This window comes from Lepidothrix coronata, unplaced genomic scaffold, assembly GCF_001604755.1.
Source record: "Lepidothrix coronata isolate B3197 unplaced genomic scaffold, Lepidothrix_coronata-1.0 Scaffold105, whole genome shotgun sequence".
Taxonomy (NCBI): Eukaryota; Metazoa; Chordata; class Aves; order Passeriformes; family Pipridae; genus Lepidothrix; species Lepidothrix coronata.
In genome coordinates this window covers 2,936,467-2,960,595 of record NW_016690285.1, presented here as the reverse complement: position 1 = coordinate 2,960,595, position 24,129 = coordinate 2,936,467, and the positions used below count along the sequence as shown (strand labels likewise).

Here is a 24,129-nt window from a genome sequence, read left to right as displayed (position 1 = left end):
ATGCATCTCTTGCAGCTTCTTGGCCAGTTGTCAGGGGCTGCTGTGGCAGAAGACAGGACACGGATGGGCTGGTACTCCAAGCTGCAGTAACACTGGCATATGCTAGGTTGCTTCAACCACCAAATGTCACTGTCTGTGAAACACGACCAAGGTAATTGTCAGCTGAACTATGAAATGTGTTCCTAATCACAAAAATGTTGCCTGTTGAACAATCAAGTTAAGACTCTTTCAATAGCTCAAGTTGCTGATCTAAGAAAGTGCAGCCCACATCTGAGAGGAATTTTTACCTCGCATTTACTATTTCTCATTCACCGCCACACACAGTGCAGAGCCACACAACTCCCATCGCCTATGAAAGTTCACACAGTGCTACAGAAAAGGCAACAACATTTCAGATATTTTTATGATACAAACATGCAACAAAGAAGAGGACAAATAAAATTAAGTTCACTTATACCTTCCTTCACATTAATCTCCTGCACTGATCTATGCAGAGTGCTACATTTCAAGTTGCTGTAATTCGGAGCGAGATAAAGCGACTACTTAAAAACGTATTGTATTTTCCAACATGAAGGCCATACTGTAGTGACCTGATATTTAAATTCTCTACCAGAATCTATTTCAGAAAAAAACTGTACTTTTAACTAACCATATAAGAGCAACCTCAATACTGTCTGTAAAAATTAAGTTTACTCACGCACACAACTGCATTTGCATGCTTTCAGTATCTCAGGATCTTCCAAAATAGAAGACAAAAGATAAAAAATTGGGCAGTGCAGAGAATCACAGATTACAGGATGTGAAATGACATAGCTACAATTACTGGCTGATCACACTTACTCTGCATTCAACAGCAGCAGACCATTAAAGCCCTTAATACTTTTATGCCCGCATTGTTCACTAGTCTGGTACAACACTTTAGTGCTGCTCTAGCTGACGAGGGATCAGACTTTCAGCAGTTCATAGAAAGCTTACTGATGGCAGTGTCAGAAGGGAAGAATGGCACTGGAGGCATTCCTGGCTGCCTCTGACACATCCTCTGTGAGCCTCGTGACAGCGCTGGGGCTGCTGAGATCAGTGTGGAGCCCAGTGTGCTCTGCCAGCTGGGCACGGGGGCTCGGCCACTGCTGAGCACACAGCCTGCTTACCCACACTAAGGGTGCTACAAAGGGTGTCAGTGCCCCAGTGTATTTCAGGGGCACCCACACTTCTGGGCAGGCTCTTCCACCAGGGGAGTTTCTCCTCAGAAGCCGAACGGTACATGCGAGACAGGAGAATTAACTTCTAGACCTTCGCATGGGAAAAGGAGTACAGAGAATTTTGGTTAAGGAAATGAGTTGGCCATTTCACCTGAGACAGGAGTGGCATATATTTTGTCCTAGAATACAACCTTTGGGAAGTTGGCTTCTCAGACTTGACTCACTGAAACTAGAAATGCTTCTAAACAGCAGAAACTGTAAACTATAAAAATCTCAATAACTACATGAAAAAATTGTACTTAATAAAGAAGCAAAAAAAGCAAATTGCAAGTTCTCTATTTATACAATATGGTTCAATACACTTATACAAAAGGAAAAGATTTTGCTTAAGTGTTGAACAGTAGAACACTTCTAGGAAAACACTAAGGGAAACCCAAAGGATTTATGATTATCCATCTGAAAGCATATCCAATCATTCTTACCCTGTCACTGGTTAACAAAAGAAAAGGTGAGAGATTGTCCATCTCTAGGTGTCAATAACAACTAAACCAAACTACAAAACCTGCCACTGCTGCAAGTGCTTCTCTCTTAGCAAAGACATCAAAATCAGCATATTCCACTTACTTTTGAAAATTGCATCGATGAGTGGTTTTTCCTGTGAGACCTTTTCTCTCAGCCCAATCACTGAAAACTAACATGCTAAGCAGGAAATCCACAATTCCAAATGATCCAATTTAATCTTCACAGTTCAGCAGCAGCTCATTCCAAATCCAGCAGGGTACAGCTCGCACATGGAAAGAAGCAGTGATTCCACAAACATGCCAGGAGCAGTTGACAACTAGCTGCCCTACATTCAATCCCCTAAAAAAGTTACTGCTACGCTACTCACCCTACAATTTTTAACAAGTTGTTATTTTAGTAGGAAAATACTCTATTTACTTTTAATATGGATAAGAGACTTCCAACCCTTCCTGTGGATGGGCAGCACAGTGGCACCTCCAGTCACTGGGGAGCTCTCTGGTGAGCCAGGACCGATGATAAATGCTGGCGAGTGGCTGGGCGAGCTCCTCTGCAGCTCCCTCAGTGCCCTTGGGCAATCCCAGCTGGCCCCATGGACCTGTGAGTGTCTCAGTGGCTCGGTAGGTCACTAACTAGAGATACCAGTTATACCAGCACCAGTCAGTGCTCCCCTGACTGTGAGCCAAGAGCACACCTGCCTGGGTACCCACAAACTAACTCAGTCTGGGGACAGAACTGTCCCCTGCCCTAGCCAAAGCCAGTGGGGCTTGTGGTAGCACTGCTGGAATTTATACTAACGAGGGATGTGTTTTCACACTAAAATGGAACTTGAGCTTTGTCAGTAAAGTACAAAGGTGTAGCAATCTAAATTTCTCACAGGTTACACTTGTTCTATTATTTTATACACTAAGAGTGAATTGAAATGTTTCTTTCCTAAAATATAACCAAGGGAGATTTACCCAGCCACCTGACACCTGACTCAATGAGGGTCTGCTTGGAGTTCAGGGGACACACTCCAGTTTGGTAAAACAGTTGCTAAACTAATTTGGCGTAATAGAAAAAAGAAACAAACGGAGAGTTTATTTAGAAGTGGGTTGCAGGGTTCATAGACTAATGAGTGCAACTTTTTATATAATCATGGCTATTGTATCTCTGCTATGGCAGGAAGCTTAAAGTTATTCAATAAATTTATCTATTTCGGAACTACTATAGTAATTTTAAAAGTTTCTATTAAGTTAAAATCTGGACAATTTGACAAGTAATAATAAAGACTTTCCTGGATTGTGTTTCCACTGCAGTGCTTCTGAAGTACTTAAGTCAGGGTGTGGCAGCTCTATTTTACAAACACTGACCTGCTGCACCTCACAGCAATTCCTGTACCAAAGGAAGCTGGGCCACAGCAAACAGTGTAGTAGTTTCTGTTCAAGCTTAATAAAGTAAAGAACCGCACTGGAAAATATTCTGTTCTGGGCTTTCTGCCACACAGGAAGGGTGTTGAACATGTCAGTGTCCATAATTATTATCAACAGAAAAAATACCAGAAAGCAACAGTTTGGCTCTTAATGCTTTCTTGTTATCACTTCCAAGAGTGAAGTACAATTTACATCTTCCTCCCTTCACCCTCATTTTATGTGTCTGTACATTCTACAGTAAGGCTCCAGTTCTGAAGTTTGTGTAACACTATTAATGGCAATTTTAACTTTTTAGTTTACATCAGAATTTAATGATGTAGTAGCCCACGTATCTTTTTATAGTCTTTTTATGAATGGAAAGGGGAGAAGTTTTAACCTCATTTTCAAAATGAAGAAATATTCCATTATCATTTTTTCTCTAAGACTAATAAAATATAAAAACATTGCTTGGGTAGGCAAGGGAATACTAACAAATGCTTTTCACTGCACACTCGTGTATGAGGCTGTTACAGGCAGTGCTGCCCTAACTCCAACCTCAGAGTGAGCACAACTGCTGCAGCACTGCAGAGACACCCTGGGCACTGAGATCCTCCCTGGAGATCCCAGCAAACACAGTCCTGGCACTGGCACTGCTCTGGGCACTGAGATCCTCCCTGGAGATCCCAGCAAACACAGTCCTGGCACTGGCACTGCTCTGGGCACTGAGATTCCTGGAGATCCCAGCAAACACAGTCCTGGCACTGGCACTGCCTGGGCACTGAGATCCCTGGAGATCCCAGCAACCACAGTTCTGGCACTGGCACTGCTCTGGGCACTGAGATCCTCCCTGGAGATCCCAGCAAACACAGTCCTGGCACTGGCACTGCTCTGGGCACCGAGATCCCTGGAGATCTCAGCAACCACAGCTTGGACACTATTATGGGACCACACGAGAACTAATACATCAAGTGTTTGCATTCAGAGTTACCATCTTGAATCAAGCACTATTCATCTTAAAGGAAGTTGCATAACAGAGACAGCAAAGTGGATTTCTTCTGATATTCAGATGTTACAAATTCCATATTAAGCCAAGAAAGATCATCATTGTTTCTCATTCTGATACAATCAAAGTCAAGCTGTTACTTCTCTCTTTGTGTTCTTTAAAAAAGACCAAACCAAAGCACCAACAAAAACTTTGGTCAGAATGTTTCTTCGTAAAACTGCAATTTTTTCCCCCTTGAATAACTTTTACAAATTAAGACTGAACTTGACTGCAAACACAATTTGATTTTCCTATAGAGACTATTACCTTAGATACACACCCATAAATGTGTGCAGATTTAAAATACTTCAGTACCTTGGTATTGATAACTGAAACCAAACTCAAAGTTTAAGTCCCATTCTCTAATAAAACGCAATTAATCATACCCAGTCTGTATGTGCAGGTCTCTGCAGCACTGTACACAGCTTTGCAGGATGGTCAAGGACCGGTTCCAATGTTCCATCCATTCGACACCAGCTTTTCTTCTTTCAACACTAAACCTGCATTTCCAGTCTGACTTACAACGCAATGCAGACATTCCAAGGGATACAGAACACCAGAATGATGCTTCTGTTCAATGCAGGTAACTGAACCCCTTATATTCAGACTCTGATACACAAAATATACGACAGTGACGCTGGGCAACACACTATAGAAAAAAAACAGGGGTGTTTTTTCCAGCAATGCAATAAGAGACAGCTGTTAACTCCACACACACTGTGAACTGACAAATGCTGCAAACAAAGCAGGTACCTGTTCCTTTACAGAAGCTAAAATGGTCGTGGCAGTAGCCTCTGGTTCCATGCCTGGGCCCGTTGATGTCTCCTGCGCCGTCTGTGGCAGCCCCTCCTCCACCATCGGGCTCTGCTCAGGGGCTGGCATTTTGCCTGCAATAACAAGATTTTAAGATAGTTTACATTTTGAGCCAGTGACGTTTAAAATTCAAGTTTTCAGGAGTATAAATGATCTCATACTTTTTTCTAAAAACTTCCCAAACTTAACCAAATTAGCAGAGAACTTTGCATTACTAATATCAATGTACGTTGCTTTGACTGTGCTTTACCTTCACAAACAGAGACCAGAATCACCCACAGAACACAAGGGCTGGGCAGAAGCAAGCAAGCAGCATGACATTTAATGATTATTATTAAAAACACTGTTTTGTGCTGGTTACTAAAAAAGCAAAATTCAAGATGCATGAAAAATAGTAGTGCTAACCATTAAGAATGTCCAGGATCAGTACCATTTCAGCACGTGCAGTTTTTAGCATAGAATGACACATAACAGCAGAATGCTCTGCTGTCAGGAGCAAACCATGGAAGAGACTAATTATGGTAATAAAAACTTAATGGAAATAACGCTTCTAGTGCTCTTTTTGCAAAAGAGGAAATTAAAATACCAAAGTTAAAGCAATTGCCCTGGGCTATGGATAGCCTGGAAAAGACTGACAGGATTAGCATCCAAGAATCCCAAGCTGCACTATTGCGGAGGCAGTGCACTAAAAACTCCAGTCCATGGGAAAAAGCAATTTATTTGTTCAATTATTGAAGTCACTATTAACTAATATTACAGAAATACTTATGAAATGTGTTTAATGCTTTGAAAATAGCATTAAACTATTAAAGGTGGCATTCATGTTGCTTCTGCACACATACCATGCTATAATTTCCTTCAGAAAACAAAGCTTGTAAGGTCTAATGTTACAAGTAGTCCGTATTTCATTTTAGATTTTCAGAACAAACTCATTCAATATTCCTGGAGCAGACAAATAGGAATACAAGTTCCTTCCCCCTTCCCTTCCTTACACAAAGAGTTAGGAGATGCTTATGCTGCAGATGGGCTCCAAGGCTGAGGAAGGACCCATGAGACCCCTCAGCCCAGAGCTGTGTTAGCCACGACCACCTGGATGAGCACAGGGCACCCACTGCCATAAAGAGACAGGGCAACCCACAAGGTCAGCGCACACCTCTGCTGCAGGGCTGCCTCCTTCTCCCTGGGTTGGAAGGGGACTTGAGCTGACCCTGGAGGGATCTCTTCTGGAAACACTCCACAGGACCACTGGCCTCCTGGGAGGTTTCTGCCCTCGCACAGGCAAAGCACAGTGTTGTCAGAGGAGTGCTGTGCTGCCACGGGCAGGCTCGGGCACACAGGAGGAGCAGACACCGAAGAGGGATGGTGTAAGGACAAGTACTTTCATTTTGCTTCCTGTACAGTGGCATGTGCACCGTGAGATGGATGGCGCCTGCTCAGGCCCATGAGCCTCTCCAAGCACAGGGTCTTTATTAACCACGCTGTTCCTGTCTGCTAAAAATGCTGGTGACACGGTTCATGTGCAGTTTCACGTCAGCCACTGAGGGATTCAAACAGTCTCAGGGGAACTCAAGTGATGTGAGTGATGAGAGGCAGTGGAGCAGTCATGGGGACAATATGTGGTCCAGGAGCCTGGTCACCCACCAGCTTCTGCCATGGCAAAAGGAGAAGGAAAAGCTGCTTCCCAAACACATCAGAACAGGAGCCCAACTCAGGATCAGCCACTTCTGGGGCAGGACTTCTCCTCCCCTCAGCACCTTGCAGGTGTAGCACAGGGAAGCTTCCCCATACCCTGAAATGAGTCTGTATGAACAGCCTGTTCTCACTGTACATCACTATCACAATTATCTCCTGGAACAAGGAAAATGAAACTGCACAAACGTGGCACTGCCAGGTTTCTAGTGTCAGGACTGCACAGGGACACCAGAGCACGCTGGTTCAGCCACACCAAGAGCCACTGCACTTCCTTCCCCTCTCCTTTCCTCCCCTTCCCACACACACGGGTCTCCCCTCACCTCACCATCCCACAGACATGGGTCTCCCCTCACCTTTCCACACACACGGGTCTCCCCTCACCTCACCATCCCACAGACATGGGTCTCCCCTCACCTTTCCACACATGGGTCTCCCCTCACCTTTCCACACACATGGATCTCCCCTCACCTCACCTTCCAACACACACAGGTCTCCCCTCGCTTCACCTTCCCACAGACATGGATCTCCCCTCACCTCACCATCCCACAGACATGGATCTCCCCTCACCTCACCATCCCACAGACATGGATCTCCCCTCACCTCACCATCCCACAGACATGGATCTCCCCTCACCTCACCATCCCACAGACACAGGTCTCCCCTCACCTCACCATCCCACAGACACGGATCTCCCCTCACCTCACCATCCCACAGACACAGGTCTCCCCTCACTTCACCATCCCACAGACATGGCACTGTAAGGACCAGGCACACTGTCCTCCTCATGTCCACCCCCTGCAGCCCAGGGTGCACATTCCTTCCTCTCCCAGCACAGCCAGGGCACCCCACGGCCCAGCAAGGCCCTCCCGCCTCAGCCGCAGAGGGAGCGGAGGCTCCCACAGGGAATTCCTGATCCAGCCGCCCTCAGCCCCAGCTCCACGTGCCCGTGGGTGTGCGCAGCCGAGGGAGACCGTGGTGAGCTCCTGCAACTGGAACAGAACTCACTCTTGGGAATAAAGCGACACTAAACATTACTTGGCTCCCAAGGTGCCACAAATGAATAACCAGACAAATCTGGCTATTTTTGAAACACTATTTTTATTGGTTTCAGGCTTGCAGATACAAAGGCTGCCACACTGAGTCTGTCACATGCTGCCCGTCAAGCGGGTGCACCCCTGAAGCTTCAAGGACCTTGCTTCTACAGAACCCATTAAATAGCAATCAAGTAAGTGGAATAAAAAACCAACTCTAATAGTTGTATAATAGCATTTTGAAAAGTCAAAGACACAACTTCACGGTTTTAGAAAACGAAAATTGTTCCTTTAAGGTTTTACTTCTAAAAACCAACTCTTTCATCAAGCAGTAATAACCCAAAGAAGCACAGAATATTTGTCACAATTCCCTGTGTCATACCTGATCTTTTATATCACTTTCCACAGTTCTTTTATTACTACAACTCAGTGTTTCAGGTTTGTAAATGAACTGTTAAATTTGCTAGCATATCGTGAAGTGATAAAACTACCCAGTCAAGCTTTTCCTTCATTTAGAAACATTTGCTAAGCAATCAAAAGGACAAATCTCAAAAACTCTCACAAGTTACACATGGGCTTCTCTCAGAAGAGGGCTGCTTGCTGGTCCATACATTCCAACGTCTCCACTTGCACGTAACAGGGGAGTGCCTGCTTGGCTTGGGATTTCCAGGTGAGAAATACAAAATACAGGACAATAAAGCCAAGTTTTTAAAAAATAAATAAAGCAGCACAGAATTCTCAATTATGCAGAGTTCTGCATGTTTGCAGCTGTAAATCAATTTAAAAACTATTTAGGAGTGTTGTGGTTTAACCTGGTGAGCAGCTCAGCCCCACTCCCCCATTCCCAAAGGATGGGGAGAGAATTAAAGAGTAAAAGTGCAAAAACTCCTAAGTTGAGATAAAGACAGTGTAACAGAGAAAGCAAAAGCTGCACGCACAAGCAAAGCAAAGCAAGGAAACTCCACCTCAAGCCAAAGCCAGTACAACATGCCATCACGGCCATACTTCTGTATTTCCAGTTCTTTCCAAAGGTCCAACTACAAAAGATAAGTTATGTCTTATAACACTGAAATCAGTGCAGTATTTATCAAACAAGTGAGACTTCTTCATTTTCATTAAGACATGAGGGAAAGCATAGCACATTTTTTGTTACTTACTTTAAAGAAAGCACTTAACTTTTTCAAGCTTCTGTGATGTGCCACAACCCCAAAAATGTACCATACACTACAAAAATGCAGTGCTGTTACCTTAGAAGTGATCACTTCCAAAGTATGTTGCCTACATGAATGCTTAAAACTGGATCAACTAAAACCTACAAAAATACTATATAATGAGCACAGCAGTGAGACAATCTCAGTTTTTCTTTTCCATGGTTTTCTCTGTCCCTTCCTTCTCACCCCAACACTGTGAATAAATTTTCAGCCTACCTGTAGGAAATTTCTGTAACAAACTAGTCCAGAAGACATCCATCTGAATTAGCTAGAAGGTGTGCTAATTCATCTGAACAGAAAATATACCCAGTATTGAGTATCTAATAACAACACCCAGATAAAACACAATCAAATTAATTATTAGTGAAGGTGTCAGTGTTAAATGTGCATCTATCTCAGTGTTAAGAGATGTAATTAGAGAGCTACACCCTTCCACACAGGCAGTTGTTTTAACTGCTGTTCCTTCAATTAACACATTTCTTGGCAAAGTTACTCATTTTCTAATCTCGATTTCAAGATTAGACAACTGTTGGCTCTGATCCTACAAACACTTAGGCACATACTTGAGCTAACAAATGAGTCTGCTCATTCACCCTGACCTCCTGTCAGGCCCTGAGCTCCAGTGACAGGAGTGGGGAGATGCTTTTCAGGGCCCAGTCCCCACCACCACACCTCTGTCCAGGCACTGCTTACTCACAAAGTCAATTCAGGTTCTCCTCTTCACCTTATGGGAATAGGAAATAGCAAGTACAGGTTTCATGAGAGCCTTAAAATCAGGTATGAATAAGAAGCTGAGAGAAGTCAATAAGAAAACCTCTTTCTTCCTTACACAAGACTGGGATTTACCCATTGAAGATACCCCCTGGACTTATGCTACTCCCTCCTTCGGGTATGGATAACTGATGCATTATTGGAAAACAAGCAATCAGACTTCACCCCTCAAAAAATTAGGTTCATAGTAATTTTGCCTGCCTCTCCTGTCACAGCCAAGCAGTCAGATGTCACCCAGAAGGGGAGACTTTGTTCCTACATTGTTCCCAGTCTGTCCAAACCCTCATGCCCTCAGCAGTCCTTTGCTGCAGTATCCCAGGTCCTGCCCCAGGCTGCTCTCTGCAAACCTTGGGCACTGACAGATCAGGCAATACACACAGGTACCATCAGAAACACACCCTAAAGTTTCCCTGTATTCCAGCTCTTTTAATTCACAAACTGTTCCCACACACCGAAGATGCGAGATCTCTGTAGCCACAACGAAAACTCAGAAAACTTATTTTACTGCTCTGTGCAATGCATTTCATCACACCTCACTACATCTTAAAACTACTGAACATCAAAGTTTACAGACTTAGGTTCTCTGATAGCAAAGAATACATGAGAATTGGAAGATTTAAATGTTTTCAAATGATCTTTTGGTGAATGTTGCAGAACTACAGACTTGTGAATGGTATAAATGGTTCTACAGTGTAGCTCAAGAGTATAATGTGAGAGCCTTGGAAACTTTTGGGGGACATTAACAGACGAGGATGACAGTGAGAATTTGTTACTGTTTTCTGTGGATTCTAGCCTCTGATAAAAATGTCTTTCAATAATTTAAATTATTTTCCAGAAAAAATAGTTAAATACTTCATCTTGTAGCATACATCCCAGAAAATTTTTAACATCTATTCTAAATTTTTAAATTCTCTATTTAGAAGTAAAGGCCAAAAGTAGCGACCACCTAGCTCCAAGCTGGCCTGCCCACATCAAGTGTGCAAAGAAGACAAAGCTGTTTAATTTAAAGCCTCTAGTCTGAAAAACACTAAACCAATTTTGGAAAGAGTGGCTTTTCCATCCTCTCTGCTGTGGAGGCTCACTCAAATGGTTTCAAGAAACCACGCAGTAAATCACAGCAGTGCAAACCAAAGCACCACACTCAGCTTTCCATCCAGCGAGTGTTCAGCCGGGACCATCACCTCGGGCAACTGAGGGATTTGCTTGAGCAAACCCCGCCTAAACAGCCCCTCGGCTGCCCCTCCAGCGACAGCGTCCCTGCCCTGCCCACACCCAGCACACACAAGCACCGGCTCCTAAAGCCTCCCAGCTGTTCTCCTCTGGCACACCCGCAGACTCCCTGGCACCCGGCACTGCCACGGGCACAGCCACTGCCTGGCTCCAGTCCCAGCCTTCACACTGGTGCTCCCAGCATGCGGGCAGAGAAAGTGGGAAACACTTCTTTTGTGTCTGATCGACTGGTCAAGCAGCTGCAAAGCCAGCAGCAGTGAGTTCATCTGACACAGCTGTGCTTTTGGGGACGAGGTGGGGGCAGACTTTTCTGAGCCCACCGACCTTGCAGCTATGTAATCACTAATGCAGGAAAGAACAAGAACACACAGCTGAGAAGGAGAGAAGAGATATGAGAAATCACTAAACTGAGTGTGGTAACCCACCCTTTCAGTTTTCATTCTCATTAGTCTCTACTCCCCACCTTTCACTGCTCCTCCTGTTATTTTCTTAGACATATCCAGACAGCTTTGCCAGTACCAACTAATCCCTCTCCTTGTCGTGCAGGCCCAAAGAGAAGCCAGATCTTTCCAGGATCGCTGCCAGAGAGAAAAAGTGGTGCTTTTTCACAACTTCCTACTCTCTGCCCTTTGTATTCCTCCTCTCTTCCTTACATTGGTTATTCTCCCAAATTTTCTCCTTACCTGTGCTCCCTGTTTCTGAGCCTCCCACTGCTGACCTGCAGCAAGTAAGAACAGTCCCCAGCTCAACTCATGCTGAAGAGGTAACACAATTCTTACCAACTCTGCCAGTTAGGATAGGATGGACTGGATCTATTTCATATGGGTAACATGACAAAAACAATGGGCAACGTCTCATCTCTGAAAATCCTCATACTTATCTAGCTACAACGTTAACTCAAGCAACAAGAGTAAATCACCAAGGACATCAGAGCAATACTCATTAGTACAGAAGGAAACAGCTCCAATGAGCTTTAATCATCTTGCTGGGACACTGACATGGTATTTACTACACAACCAAGTTATTCTTGTATATCTACACTGAGAGCAACAAGGCACATCTCAGCTCTTGGTCAAAGACTCTGCTCTTCTCATCCTTTACAAGGTACGTGAAAGTCAAAACCAAAACAAGACATACAACATCTCTACAGTTTTTACATGAAGACACAATTAAAATTTATCTGATTTTTCCAGTTCCCTCCCAGAGCTGTCAGTGCAGGCAGGAGCAGTTCCCACTGGCTCCATCCTGCCGCAGGGCTGGAGTGCTGCTCCCCCACGAACCAGGCAGGGGTTCTCAAGCTCCCTGCAACCAAGGGACTGCACAGAGACACGCTCTGCGTTCTGTCTGCCAGCCTGCACAGTGTTCAGAGGGAGAGGCAGCAGATCACAACTTACCCACTTGCTAAGATGATGCAAGGAACTAAAAATGGGTTCTGTGAAAGATGGCTCCAAGGTTTACGTGAAAAACGGTGTTTGACATTTCCAGATGCATTAAGTGAAGATACTCCAAACATCACACTACAGGCTAAACACTGTATCCAGAGATTCCTTTTCTTCATGGGCATTAGTAGTGCACAAGTTTTGTGCATGAGGACTGAAGGATGAAACCAGGGAAGTAAATATATTATCTGATGAAAACATGGAAGAAACTGCCTTCTGTAATGACAGGATAAAAACCCACCTGCACAATTGTGCAGACCAATTCCCACTGTGAAAAAAAGAAACCTATACCTGCCTGATCTGCCACCTGAAAAGTGTGGGAGATGTGTTTAACTGACTTACTGCTAAATTTAGCCTCTTCCTCATCCCTTTTTCTTTACAGGATGTACTTTTTTCCACCTTTCTTTTTTAAATTTAAATACATGCAGGTTCAAAAAGGCATTTGGTGCTATGTCCTTTTAAAAATGCTAAAAGTTATTAGCCTGGCTTTTGGATAAAGGTATTTTTGCTACAGCTCCTAGGAAAAGATAGTTTTGTTGCTTTGTTTTGTTGGGGGTTTTTTTTTGGCTGATGGCTACATACTTTAACTTCACTCCAGTGAGCAGGCAAGATTCTACAATCCACAAATATCCAGTTGTAACATGCTCATGAGACTAATATTTTTTATAGCTTTTGAACCAACCATTCACCAGAAGGTATCAGGCAGGTACAGCAAGACAACCATTTTGAATAAAGGCATATTTACAGGCAGGTCCTTCAAGGCCCAAGGCACTGTCTGTAGCTCACCTGAAAAGAAGCCTCTGTCATCTGATGGATGTCTGGAGCACATTCACGCTTCGCAAGTGATGCAGTACCAGCAGCTACATGGCAATAAATAGAGTTTGCAGTTGTTTTAGTCAACAAGGCTCCATGACTTAAAAGAAACAAGAGACTTCAAATCTGAACCTTTCCTCTGGGCCATCCCATGCCCATGTTGCTCTGTTGTGTCGAGGTATCCAAATCCACTGCCATCTAGGACAGCCTCATCAGAGCACAGCGCTCAAAGCCAGCTCTGCAGACTAGCAAAGACAGCAGATTGATCTCAAGGGATGAAGTTCAGTCTCATCCTACTGCAGAATGAGGGGGAGGAGGGACATGCAGCATCACAGAAGGATTTCAGGTTTTCCAAACAGACTGTCAGGTGACAAGGACATTCATCGATTATTCATTCAACCACACACAGAAGGATAAGTTGTCAGTTTGGTGCTGGAACAGACTCAATTAATTTAGGGTATGAAGTCACTCAGAATGAATGTCACAGTAACTGGCACACTGTGCCAGTCAGTACCTGCAGCACAGGTGTGCTGACAGCACTGCTGCCCTGCACCCAGCCCAAACCAGGACCTGTTCAGCCTCACAGCTCAGAACTCCCAAAACAGGCAAACGGGAGCTCAGAGGAGAGTAGCTGGAAGTGCAGATATAACCACTTATAATGGCCAGTCTTCGCGAGCGAAGATTTGGGAAAGGTCATTGACCCTTCGAGCCTGCGCAGTGGATTTTTTAGGTGAGACACAGCGTGCGCTGAACTGAGCCCACCCTTTAATCCTGAGGTTCATCTGCCGGGGCCCAGCAAGCTTGGACAGCGGCAGTGAGGGTCTCAGAACGTAGGTTTGTTTAGAGTGACCTTCTCTTAGATGGATTGCCACACAGGGCTGACGAGCTCCATCTGCCCGGGGGGCTGGGAATAGAACCCGGGTCGCAGCGGTGAGAGTCCTGCACCCTAACCACTAGACCACTAGAGGCCCCATAGATATAACCACTACCAAGCACAGCAATGGCTGCACCTGCTATTCAATTTCCACTTGTATTTTCTCCTAGCCCTGCAAAATTATTGCTGAAGTGTGACTCTGTATGTTATTGCTAGAGATAATGCACACCAACTGCAGGCAGACATGCCTCAACGGGAAGCATTATCAACCCCAACCTATTCTGTATACATTTATAAAAGTACGCTTCTCAATTTTGTCATATAGTACATTTGAAAAAAAACCCAAACCATTTTCTCCATGATAAAAATTATCAGCTACAACCCCAACTTTAAAAGACAGCTGGAGAGTCACAGATTTCCACAGGTCCCTGTTTGGCCAATGCCGGTGTCTGAGGGATGTGGTGTGAGGGGTATCACTGAGGTGGTCTGGAGCATCCTGCCTTCAGAAAGCACCCAGCCCCAAGCAGCGGTTTCCCTCAGGACAGCCATGAACTGACAGCACAGGCTCCATCTCTGCAGGCAGAGCTGGATCAGGAGTGAGCCAGCAACCAGGAGCAGCTTACCTGGGATTGGCAGGGACAAGAACCCAACCGTGTCCCTGCAAAATTTAGAAACCGATGATGCTGAAACACCTGCCTTTGTTCAGGATACATTTACAAGTTCTTCAGTGCTGCCTATGGATGTTCCTACTGAAATGATTACTTGATTTCCATAGATTGAGGAATACCACTATTCTCCAATAAGCATGGCTATCTGCTGGCAAAAGGTTTTACTAAAATGAAGTTTTATCAATCACTAAGCTGTAATTTATTCTTCCTTTTGCTCTGAAACAGAACTGCACAGCAAAACTCTGTTTGCTGCCAAGAACACTCTACCTGAAAACTTCTAAATTTAAGCAAATGGAACTCTCTCCTCTTCTGTTCTCCAACCTAGGCACTAAAAAAACTTGCATGAAGGAACAGACTATATGAATTACACAATAAGCATCTGGCTTTTAAGAAAAAATTTACCAATACTCCCATTAGTTCTCCCATCTCCCAAAGAAGAGGTATTATTGGTATTATTTTTCTGAGGTATATTTGACTTTGTTCACTCTTAAAAACTTAATGTACTAGTAGTAGGATTACACATTACTGTATAGAGAATTCAGTATTTCTACTAATACTTTATAAAGAGATGAAGAGCTGTGAAGCACCAAAATTTACAAGTGATGAGATGATTAGAGGAGATCAAAGAAAACTGAGTAACTTGAGGAAAACCACAAAGCAGGTGAATGAGCCAATGTTGATAAACACAAAATCACACAAACTGTTCCCAACCAAGTGACCCATGTGCCTCCCCATAGCAGGGTGGGTGACAGACACAGCTATAAGGTTAGGCAGACTCAGGTTAAAGTGTTTGGCTAGGCAGGGAGACTTTTTGCAGAAGTGCCAGAGGGGAAAAAACTCAGGTCAATGGTACATTAAATAATGTCAATAATTGTAACCACACTCCAAAATAGATGCCCACAGTGCAAAATATATCCAATCCAGCATACGGCAACAAAAAAATTCAGAGGGATAGAAGACTATTCATTGAAGGAAGGACGATTAAGTGTGGAAATGGTCAAGAAGCGAAACAAATACTGAATGAAGGCAAACAGTTCAGGTTGTTCACTGATGCTCAGTTAACACAAGGAGAAACCCTCAGAGCACCATTCCAGCCTTCCTGCCATGCAGCAGAACTGCATCTCTATGCAGCACTACGAGGTGCTAAGATGGGGTTTTCTTTTTGCACTGGAAAATATCTCTTCCTGTAAAATCTGCCTCGGGCACGCAATTTTGTCATGAGGTGGCAACATTTTGTATTAAAGTTCACCAGTTCAAAATGCAATTCGGATAGCTTTGCTGCCTTGGTTCCTGAAAGACTGAAAATATGACTCAAATGTATCTTAAAAGCTCAAATCAAAGGAATCTCAAATACTGGTCACAACAACATCATCCTTATTTCTACCTTTTCATTCCCTGCCCCATATTCTAGTGACATGCTAATTCCCGAGCAGGGAAATTAAGCACACCAAAACCAATAGAGGCACTAGAACTTCGAGTATTAGGAGAGAGTGTGGGTTTGGCAAGAGTAGATTGTATCAATCCTACCTAATTTTGTTCTATGACAAGAGCACTAGAGAAACACATCTTGAATGTGAAGCCTTGCCCACACCATGTGGGCTTGTGAGACACGTGGACCAAGTCCTTCACCAAATCAGGTACAAACCCAGTTCAGAAGAAAACCAGCAAAACAACAGCCCTGAGGAAAATACAATGCTGGGATGCCTGTAATCAATGTGCTTTCCTGGGGAAAAGGGAAGAGAGGAAAAACAAAAAAGGATACCTCATTTATCCCTCCTGCTTATTTTCCATTTCCCACTGCACTGAAAATGCACAGTCTTCCCAGTCTGTTTCACTGAAGTTTTATGCAACCAATTTCAAGTTGAATTAATTGAAAAGTCAGAAGAAAGCGACCAAAACAATGCAAATTTTATGCAGAAGTTGCCTGTGTTTGGATATAAAGCAGAGACTATGGGGAAAAATGATAACAGCTGAAATATTGAAGTCACTACAGGAAAAGACAAAATAATAATCAAGGACAACATTTAAGAGCTACTGCTGTCTTCTTGCCAGTATCAGACAATATCAATGACATTAATTATTTAAGTGTTGCTGTCTCCTCTAAATGGGATACTGGATGGCTCCTCTCCCCTTCCAAATTCAAACTAACTTTATTCTTTAGATCATTTCACAACTACAGATAATAGAAAAAATTTACATGCTCACAGTTAGGATTTAGATATACCTAACAATTAATATTGATATATGCAAATAAACAACTGTACCACCAGTAAAGTTACGAACTTAACCAGTTATTTTCACTGTGCTGTAACACAAAGCTCAGAACAAGAGTTAAACAGTGATCAAAAGCAAAGCCTCGCAGTAATAGGAGGGAGTTGGAATATTATGCAATTTTTTAGGTCATAAAAAAATACAACAATTAATTACTGTTTCAGGGGATTTCCACTTTCAAACCCAGAAAGCCTGCTCTTGCTTGCTGTCTGCAAGCCCAGGAGAGCGTCAATACACCAACTCAGGAAATACACTCCTGGATGACACCAGCAGAAAAGAATGCACTTCCACCGCTTGTGATCGCTCTTTCATGTAAGGCTCACCGAGTAATTGTAGTTAGAGGCATATCTTTCCATTTTTAGAATGTCTTACTTAAGCTCCATAAAAATATACACAATTTCAGATAGCTGCTATTGAACTGAACTTTGTGAGTGCTGTAAAGCACAGCAGAGGAAGCAGCAGAGCACTGCAGGGACACCGAGCCAAGCAACGCCCGAGCGCCCTTGGGCAGGACAGAGCTCTGAACCGGCCCGTGGAAAGGGAGGAATCCACAAACACACCAATTACTCTATCACAGGAACTGAAAAACTTGGCACACATACCATTTATGCTACCTGAAAATGAACCATTTCAGCAAGGTGCTCCAAGGCAGCTGCTACTTATCTTCTCAACATCGCAGACAGCAGGACAAATTACAGATAGGAAGAGGATGTGTATTCACCGAGTTGCATTTTTTGCCTATTTGTGAGAGACCACTTCAAATCCAAACCGTTTAAAATGGCACGGGAGTTCTACGGAGTGTTCAACCTCTTTTAAATTTTCAAAGCTCACCTAGTACATTCTCTATTACTTCAGTTCTCATAGGACCTGACAGGTGAAGCTGCAAATGCCAGAGCAAATGTGAACATGCCCAGCAAGGAGGGGCAAAAGTAGGCTCAAAAATCTACCTTACATGTACCTTGTTATGGGAAGTGTGTAACACCCCACTTCTTTTGTCAAACAAAAGCACAATAAAAACTCAATGGCAAATACAGTTTGTAACTTGTTTCTCTACAGTAATGCTGCCAATTAACTCCAAATAACTCTCAACACACCTTCGGATGAACACTGACAAAACCTTTTTTCATATGTTTTAAAAGCAGCCCTCAGTGAGGCTATTAATGCAGACTGCAGCACACTTACAGCACAGCACACACACATGCACTACCTTGTCCCATTTTTATGTTTTTAATACCAGTGCTGTAGCTGCCTGTCAACATCCTCTTGTTGAGCCACAGAAAGGATATGCCCAGGAATAAGCCAGAAGTCTCTTGACTTGTCATTTATGGTCACCTTAAAAGGTAGCATTTCCTCCCAACTGAGCTGTCGTTTCCTCCCAGCTCATGCTGCCCTGGAGACCTGCTGTCCCCAGGCCCTCGGGGACCGAGCAGGGCTCACTGAGTCTGGGCAGCCACAGCCCAACACAGCTCAGGGGCCGAGTAGAACCACCCCAGGCTGATAATGCCAGGATAACCCAGGCTTCCTGCTGGGAGGAGTGTCCTGCCCACACACCCAGCACCAGGGATGGCAGGAGGACCGTGGCACCATCCCTGTGCTGCAGGGGTCGGGCCTGTCTCCAAGACCAGGAGCAGTGCCAGGGAGCCAGCCCCATCTTGGAGAAGCCAGCTGGAAAATCTTTCAAAACCAAGATAACCACCACCACTACCCCTTGCCCTCAATAGGAATGAGAAATTAAAATATTCAAAGAAAGGGAAAGGTGGTAGAGCTGGCACGGAACAAAGCTCTGGCACAAAGCTGTTCTGTACTTGTCACCAACAAACACCATGTGGGGGTGGGATGAGTCTTTAGACCCCATTACTCAAATTAAGTCTTCATGAAAGTGAAACTATTTACTGGAATGGCAATATGAACTGCAGGTTTCACACTGAATACCAAAGAACTGATGATCCAACCTCACTGACAACCTCTTGGCAAAAGATGGAAAAACTTGTGCCCGTGCCAAGTACAGCATGCTCAAAGCTACAAACTTTCAACAGAAAAAAGCCTTCCTTAATAAACTATTGATTCAGTGTCGTCACTACAGACTTCTGCAATATTTGTAATTGATTAGTTATAATCTTAATCCATTGGTGAATTATGAGACCTATTGATCAAACCAAAATTCAAAGGATAGGAATAGTCATGTTACTGAGAGGAAAGTCATCTCTCTGGAGGCTGTTCAGTTTTGTAGCTGGAGTTCCTTCACATGACAAAGGACAGAGTTTCCAGCATAACCATTACTGCTGTTCAGTGAATCTCCAGCAGTAGAAAGCCACTAGCAGTGGCCACTCACATTTTGGGATGGAAACTCTACTAGAAACAGGTACCATATAATCTTGGTCCTGTAAGACCCAGCTTCTCTAGGCATGGATTGAGACATGAATGATCATCACAGTGGTGGGGCACAGGCATTCATTTCATAGATCCCACGACAAAAAAACAATTAAACAAACAAAAAAGATTACTCAACAAACTCTAGCCTAAAAGACAGAACAGAAACAAATCAGTTGCTGAAATCACCATGGAGCACATTATTATGGACTGATTCAAATTTTAAATGGAAAGGTAATTTAAGTAGGCAGACCTGTAACGAATCTTACGAAACAGCAAACAATGTGGTGAAAGGAACCGAGTGCACAATGTACATCCAAGCCAAGAAAGAATTCCTTACCTGGGAAGCATACCTACTTTAAAAAGAGATACAAATGCAAAAGTAGGTTACTACTCCCTTTGTAGCCTAAGGGGAGAGGAGAAATCTACCTGTCCACTGTTGTTTTCCAAGCAAATAATAGGGAGTCATGAGAAAGCTACAGATAACCAAGCCAAACAAGGCTTGCTAGAGCAGCACAGAAACTCAAAGGCTGACAGAAACACTTGTCTGTAGAGAAAACCCAGCCAGGTAACACCTCAGCAGGTACCTCAGACAGAATAAGATACACATGGTCTCTGCTGTCAGGTGACTGTGACTGTGTATCCAGCGTGTTAAAGGAAGGAGGACAAAAGAGTATTATTAACAAAAAACTCCACCTGGAGAAAAGCTTCTCCACTAGGAATTAAATTCCTTGTGATTGACCATGTTTAACACTGCAAAACAACCGGCCTTCACATCTTCCAAACTTGTGGGGACTTTGGTAGGCAAAAAAGGCTGGGGGCATTACTCAGGCATATTATTATGAAAGGCCTTGAGGAATATCTTGGTGCTGCTCTTTATCCAAGCCATGGACAGTGACCAAAGAAAGTTTCTGTGACAGACAGCAAGGTCATCACCAAGGAGTGACTGGTGAGAAGAACATGGGTTCCTCAGATGCTCCTGTGAGATGGCACCTGCCGTGGTGGAATACATCCAAAACACACTTCCAGCAGAAATTGGAAGTGTTACTCCCATTATAATGAAATGCAAGCTAACCCTGCACCCGGTACCGGCCTCGTTTCTCACATTTGCAGCTGCTTGTGCTGGTCTGCCAGAATTCAAGGGCTGTCATGATGATAAAGGGATCAAAGGGCTGTCATGATGATAAAGGGATCAAACCTTCTTTTTTGACCATTGCTAACCTTACAAAACAGAAACTGAGGAGATACTGTTTTCTATGAATACTTGGGGATACAAATAAGGACAAAGAAACATTTGAGAGAAGAACAAATAGGTCTTAAATGACCATAAAGAAATTAATTGCTGGACCTAAAAATTAGGAAATTTCCCAGTGTAATGAACATCTTCAAAAGTGAAAAAAGTATAGTGAATGTATCATTTGAGAATAAATTATGGCTATTTTCTCCACTGTTGTAACTGCATTGTTCGGATCCTTAGAGTGGATTCCTATCATACTGGTATACCCAATTTATTTTTTCTTATTTATACAAATAAAATCATATCTACTTTAAGCGAAGCCAAACTCCTTCAATCACAGAGTTAAACTAGCAGCAAGTAGCCAGCTCCTCTGGGATGTGTTTACAGGCAGTACTGTTTTGATTCACATCCTGCTAGCATCTCTGTGACTGGAAAATGTTAAGGTCAAATCAAGGTGATTTGTTTGCTTCCCTTCTGTGGTAGGGCCATTTCCACTAGGGCTCTTGGACAAAATAAACACCAATATCTTCGTACAGCTGCTCAACTAACTAATAAGCAAAGCTGTTACTGCATTTAGCATCCACCCATAGCACTCTAACAACACCAGGTACATCTGGACACCCACAGAATCACACTTTCATGTTCCACCTCATTTAAAGGTACAAGTCAGCATCTGAAAACATTTAGCTCAAGCCATTTTGCCTCCCTCTTCTAGTTCTGTGTCAAGACTTCACATCTTGGTTTAAGTTCACCTGGGATAAATGGGGATCTGATCCTGTCTGTCCAGTGCAGAGTCAAGGCCACAGCTGCTCTCACCAACACAAACAAGTTGCACAGAAGAAAACCTGCTCAGCTGTAGTTGTGCCCTGATGAAGGATAACTTACTGCAGGGAGATGCTGAATGTCCCCTGCCCAAGGCACTGCACACACACACCTCCTGCCCAAGGCACTGCACACACACGTCTCCATTCCACCCAAAGCTGCCATGCAAACCCACACAGATCCTACACCGTGGGCAGTTTGACAGCCACATCTCCCATCCAGATGAAGAGATGACCTTGATGTGAGCCAGGGGAGAGGCACAGTCACTGCATCCCCCAACACACACTTCGAGACAAAAGAGGCAACAGGGATTAGCACCACATCAGTCAGTGTCACCAGGCCCACTGTCAGTACCCCGACAAGATAAATCATATCAAACACCAGCTTTTCCCAGGAAAACCGGGTGAAAAGATAATATGCACCTAAAACTGAAGGGCTGACATTTGTGTTCGTACACCTATGAAGTTATCTCACAAATTTAACACATCACACAAACTGCTTCACATTCATATTGAAAAAATACACTGTCAAGAAGTCTAAACCTCGGACCATACAGAGCTGCCCATCAGCAGGGGCCTTTGGAAGGCAAAACAAGTCCCTGCCAGTGCTGCACAGGGAGCTGCTCACTCAGCACCACGTGAGAGATCAGTGAATGCTTTAGCAATAAGAAAGCACTGTATTTCCAAATCAGCACATCCCCAGTGAAAAGCATTGCCTTCCCCTCGGATTGGATTGTCCCATTTCAGAGACTGAAAAGCTCCAAGTATCACATGCCTGTGGCAAACCCAGGTACCCACAGGGCCTTGGGAACAGCTCCAGAGCAGCAGAGCAGGGACTCCTCTGGCACAGCAATCCCCAGGGACGGGGACACAGCAAGGGGGCTTCTGTACACCGGGGCTCTCTCCCAGCCTCCACCAGGAAACCAGCCAGCTGCACAATCACAACATCTTCCAGTCCGGAATTACTACGTTCTGCTGAATTAAGGGAACTTAATTGTAAAGCAGATATGTCTCAACTTACAGTATCTTTTAAAAAAGATGTGTAAAGTAAAGAAGGAACACAGAATATTAGCTGGTTTTCGGTTTTTGTTTTTTTCCTGATATTCTGTAGGAAATCTTCTTTTAAAACTCAAAGTACTACTGATTCTTGAAAAAAAGGATGCTGCAGAACAGTGCTTATTTGTCTGATTATCTTGATTCTGAAACACAGGTCAAGGAACCTTAACAGTTTTGAATTCCAGCAGACTATTCTCTTCTATAATGGTTTCCACCTGATACTTCATTGTAAGAAATTATAGAATCCATTGATAACTGTAAATCCAAAAGACAGCAGTACAATAGGAGGGTTGATAAAATAAATGTAAAAATTAAGGAAGTTAAGAAGCCTGTTTAGATATCACAAGTACATCTCTGCTCTCCTTCTGTCCGAGGCTGTTATAAATTGCCAGAGGTTCTGTGGCTGGATGTTAATTAGTTCCTGAGCATTAGCAGCATGACATTGCAGAGCTTTCACACGTAGTATTTATGTTCGTACTGGGGGAAAAGGACACACCATCCTTGAATTTCCAGACTTACAAGGCATTTTTGCTCCCAAGATAAAAATCTCTACCCTGGCTATAATCCTGTGCAAGATGCAAGCCACTTCCGTTTTAAGTCCAGAAACTGAAGTTCAGGCAGCCTCCATGAAATCCTGAGCAAGGAGGGAAACAGCCAAATGCAGCCCATGCAGCAGCAAATCCTGTCTCCCCCTCCTCCAACATGTCTAAGTTTGCCCATCTAAAGACTTGGAAGTGAGACAGACACACTAGATATTTGAAAGAAGAGCCTTGGCAGGCAGGTGGCTGTTTGCCACACACACAACAGTAACAAGCTCTTCCAAAGGCCTGCTTGTGTCAGGGAACCTGGGGGAAGGAAGAACCAGCTCCCAGCTCCAAGAGAATCGTGAACCACTGAAGTTACCTGAAGTTACCTGCTCAGAGGTAGCAGTTCTTCATTGTGGAAGAAGAACATTCCATACAAGCAGAAAGCAGCTGCTGGCCTGTGGGATGAGGCATTCCTGAGTGCTGCACAGCTGAAGGAGGGGCTGCCCGAGCTTCTTATATAGGGACATTCATCCAAAGTGTAATCAATCAGCTTCCATTCACAAGGAAAAGATCATGTTTATGCTTCAAAACACAGAAAATGTCTACATAGCAGGATCCTTTGTTTTCACAATGTTCAATCACGGCACCAAGGTGGAGAACAATCAGTTCAGGAAAACAGGATTCAGTGAACTCCAGGAGAACAGCACCAACCCTCCCTGGGGAGCTGAGGGCTCCAGGTGTTCCTCCAGCAGCCCCAGCACACCAGCCTGGCCCAGCTGCTGCAGGAGAGGCTGTCCTGTGACAGGTTTGTGTTCTCTGGAGGGGTGCAGCCTGACTGGAACCTCTCCTGCACAGGAATCACTGCCCCGAGCTGGCCCGTCCCACAGCTGCACACAGGGCTGACTAACAAACACAGTTCTTCAGGTGCTCCATGGAAACTGGGAACACTGGACCATGTGAAAACACCATCCCACATTCTGCACTACTACACATAAAGCATTTTTTCAACTTTCTACAAAAAATAAAAAATATCTGGAATATTGTAAAATAGTAAAATATTTTTGTTCTGTTGCAATATGATGCCTGTGATGCCTTGAGATGCAGAGAAAACAAAGGAAAACTCTTGAAAAAATTGCAATAACTTGAATTATCTC

At 43.8% G+C, this 24,129-nt stretch overlaps 1 protein-coding gene across 8 annotated transcripts in view; it reads right to left on the bottom strand.

Annotated features, from left to right (window-relative positions):
- Positions 1-24,129, bottom strand: part of PKP4 (plakophilin 4) — a 72,011-nt gene that overhangs the window by 40,484 nt on the left and 7,398 nt on the right. For 6 of the 8 annotated variants that reach the window (XM_017823782.1, XM_017823784.1, XM_017823790.1 and 3 more), the window contains exon 2: positions 4,905-5,038. In XM_017823782.1, coding sequence (XP_017679271.1) covers positions 4,905-5,033 — 129 coding nt within the window. In that variant the 5' untranslated portion in view covers positions 5,034-5,038. Of the gene's footprint in view, positions 1-4,904; positions 5,039-24,129 lie in introns of those variants that run through there. The other 2 variants (XM_017823788.1, XM_017823789.1) reach the window with 1 other exon arrangement.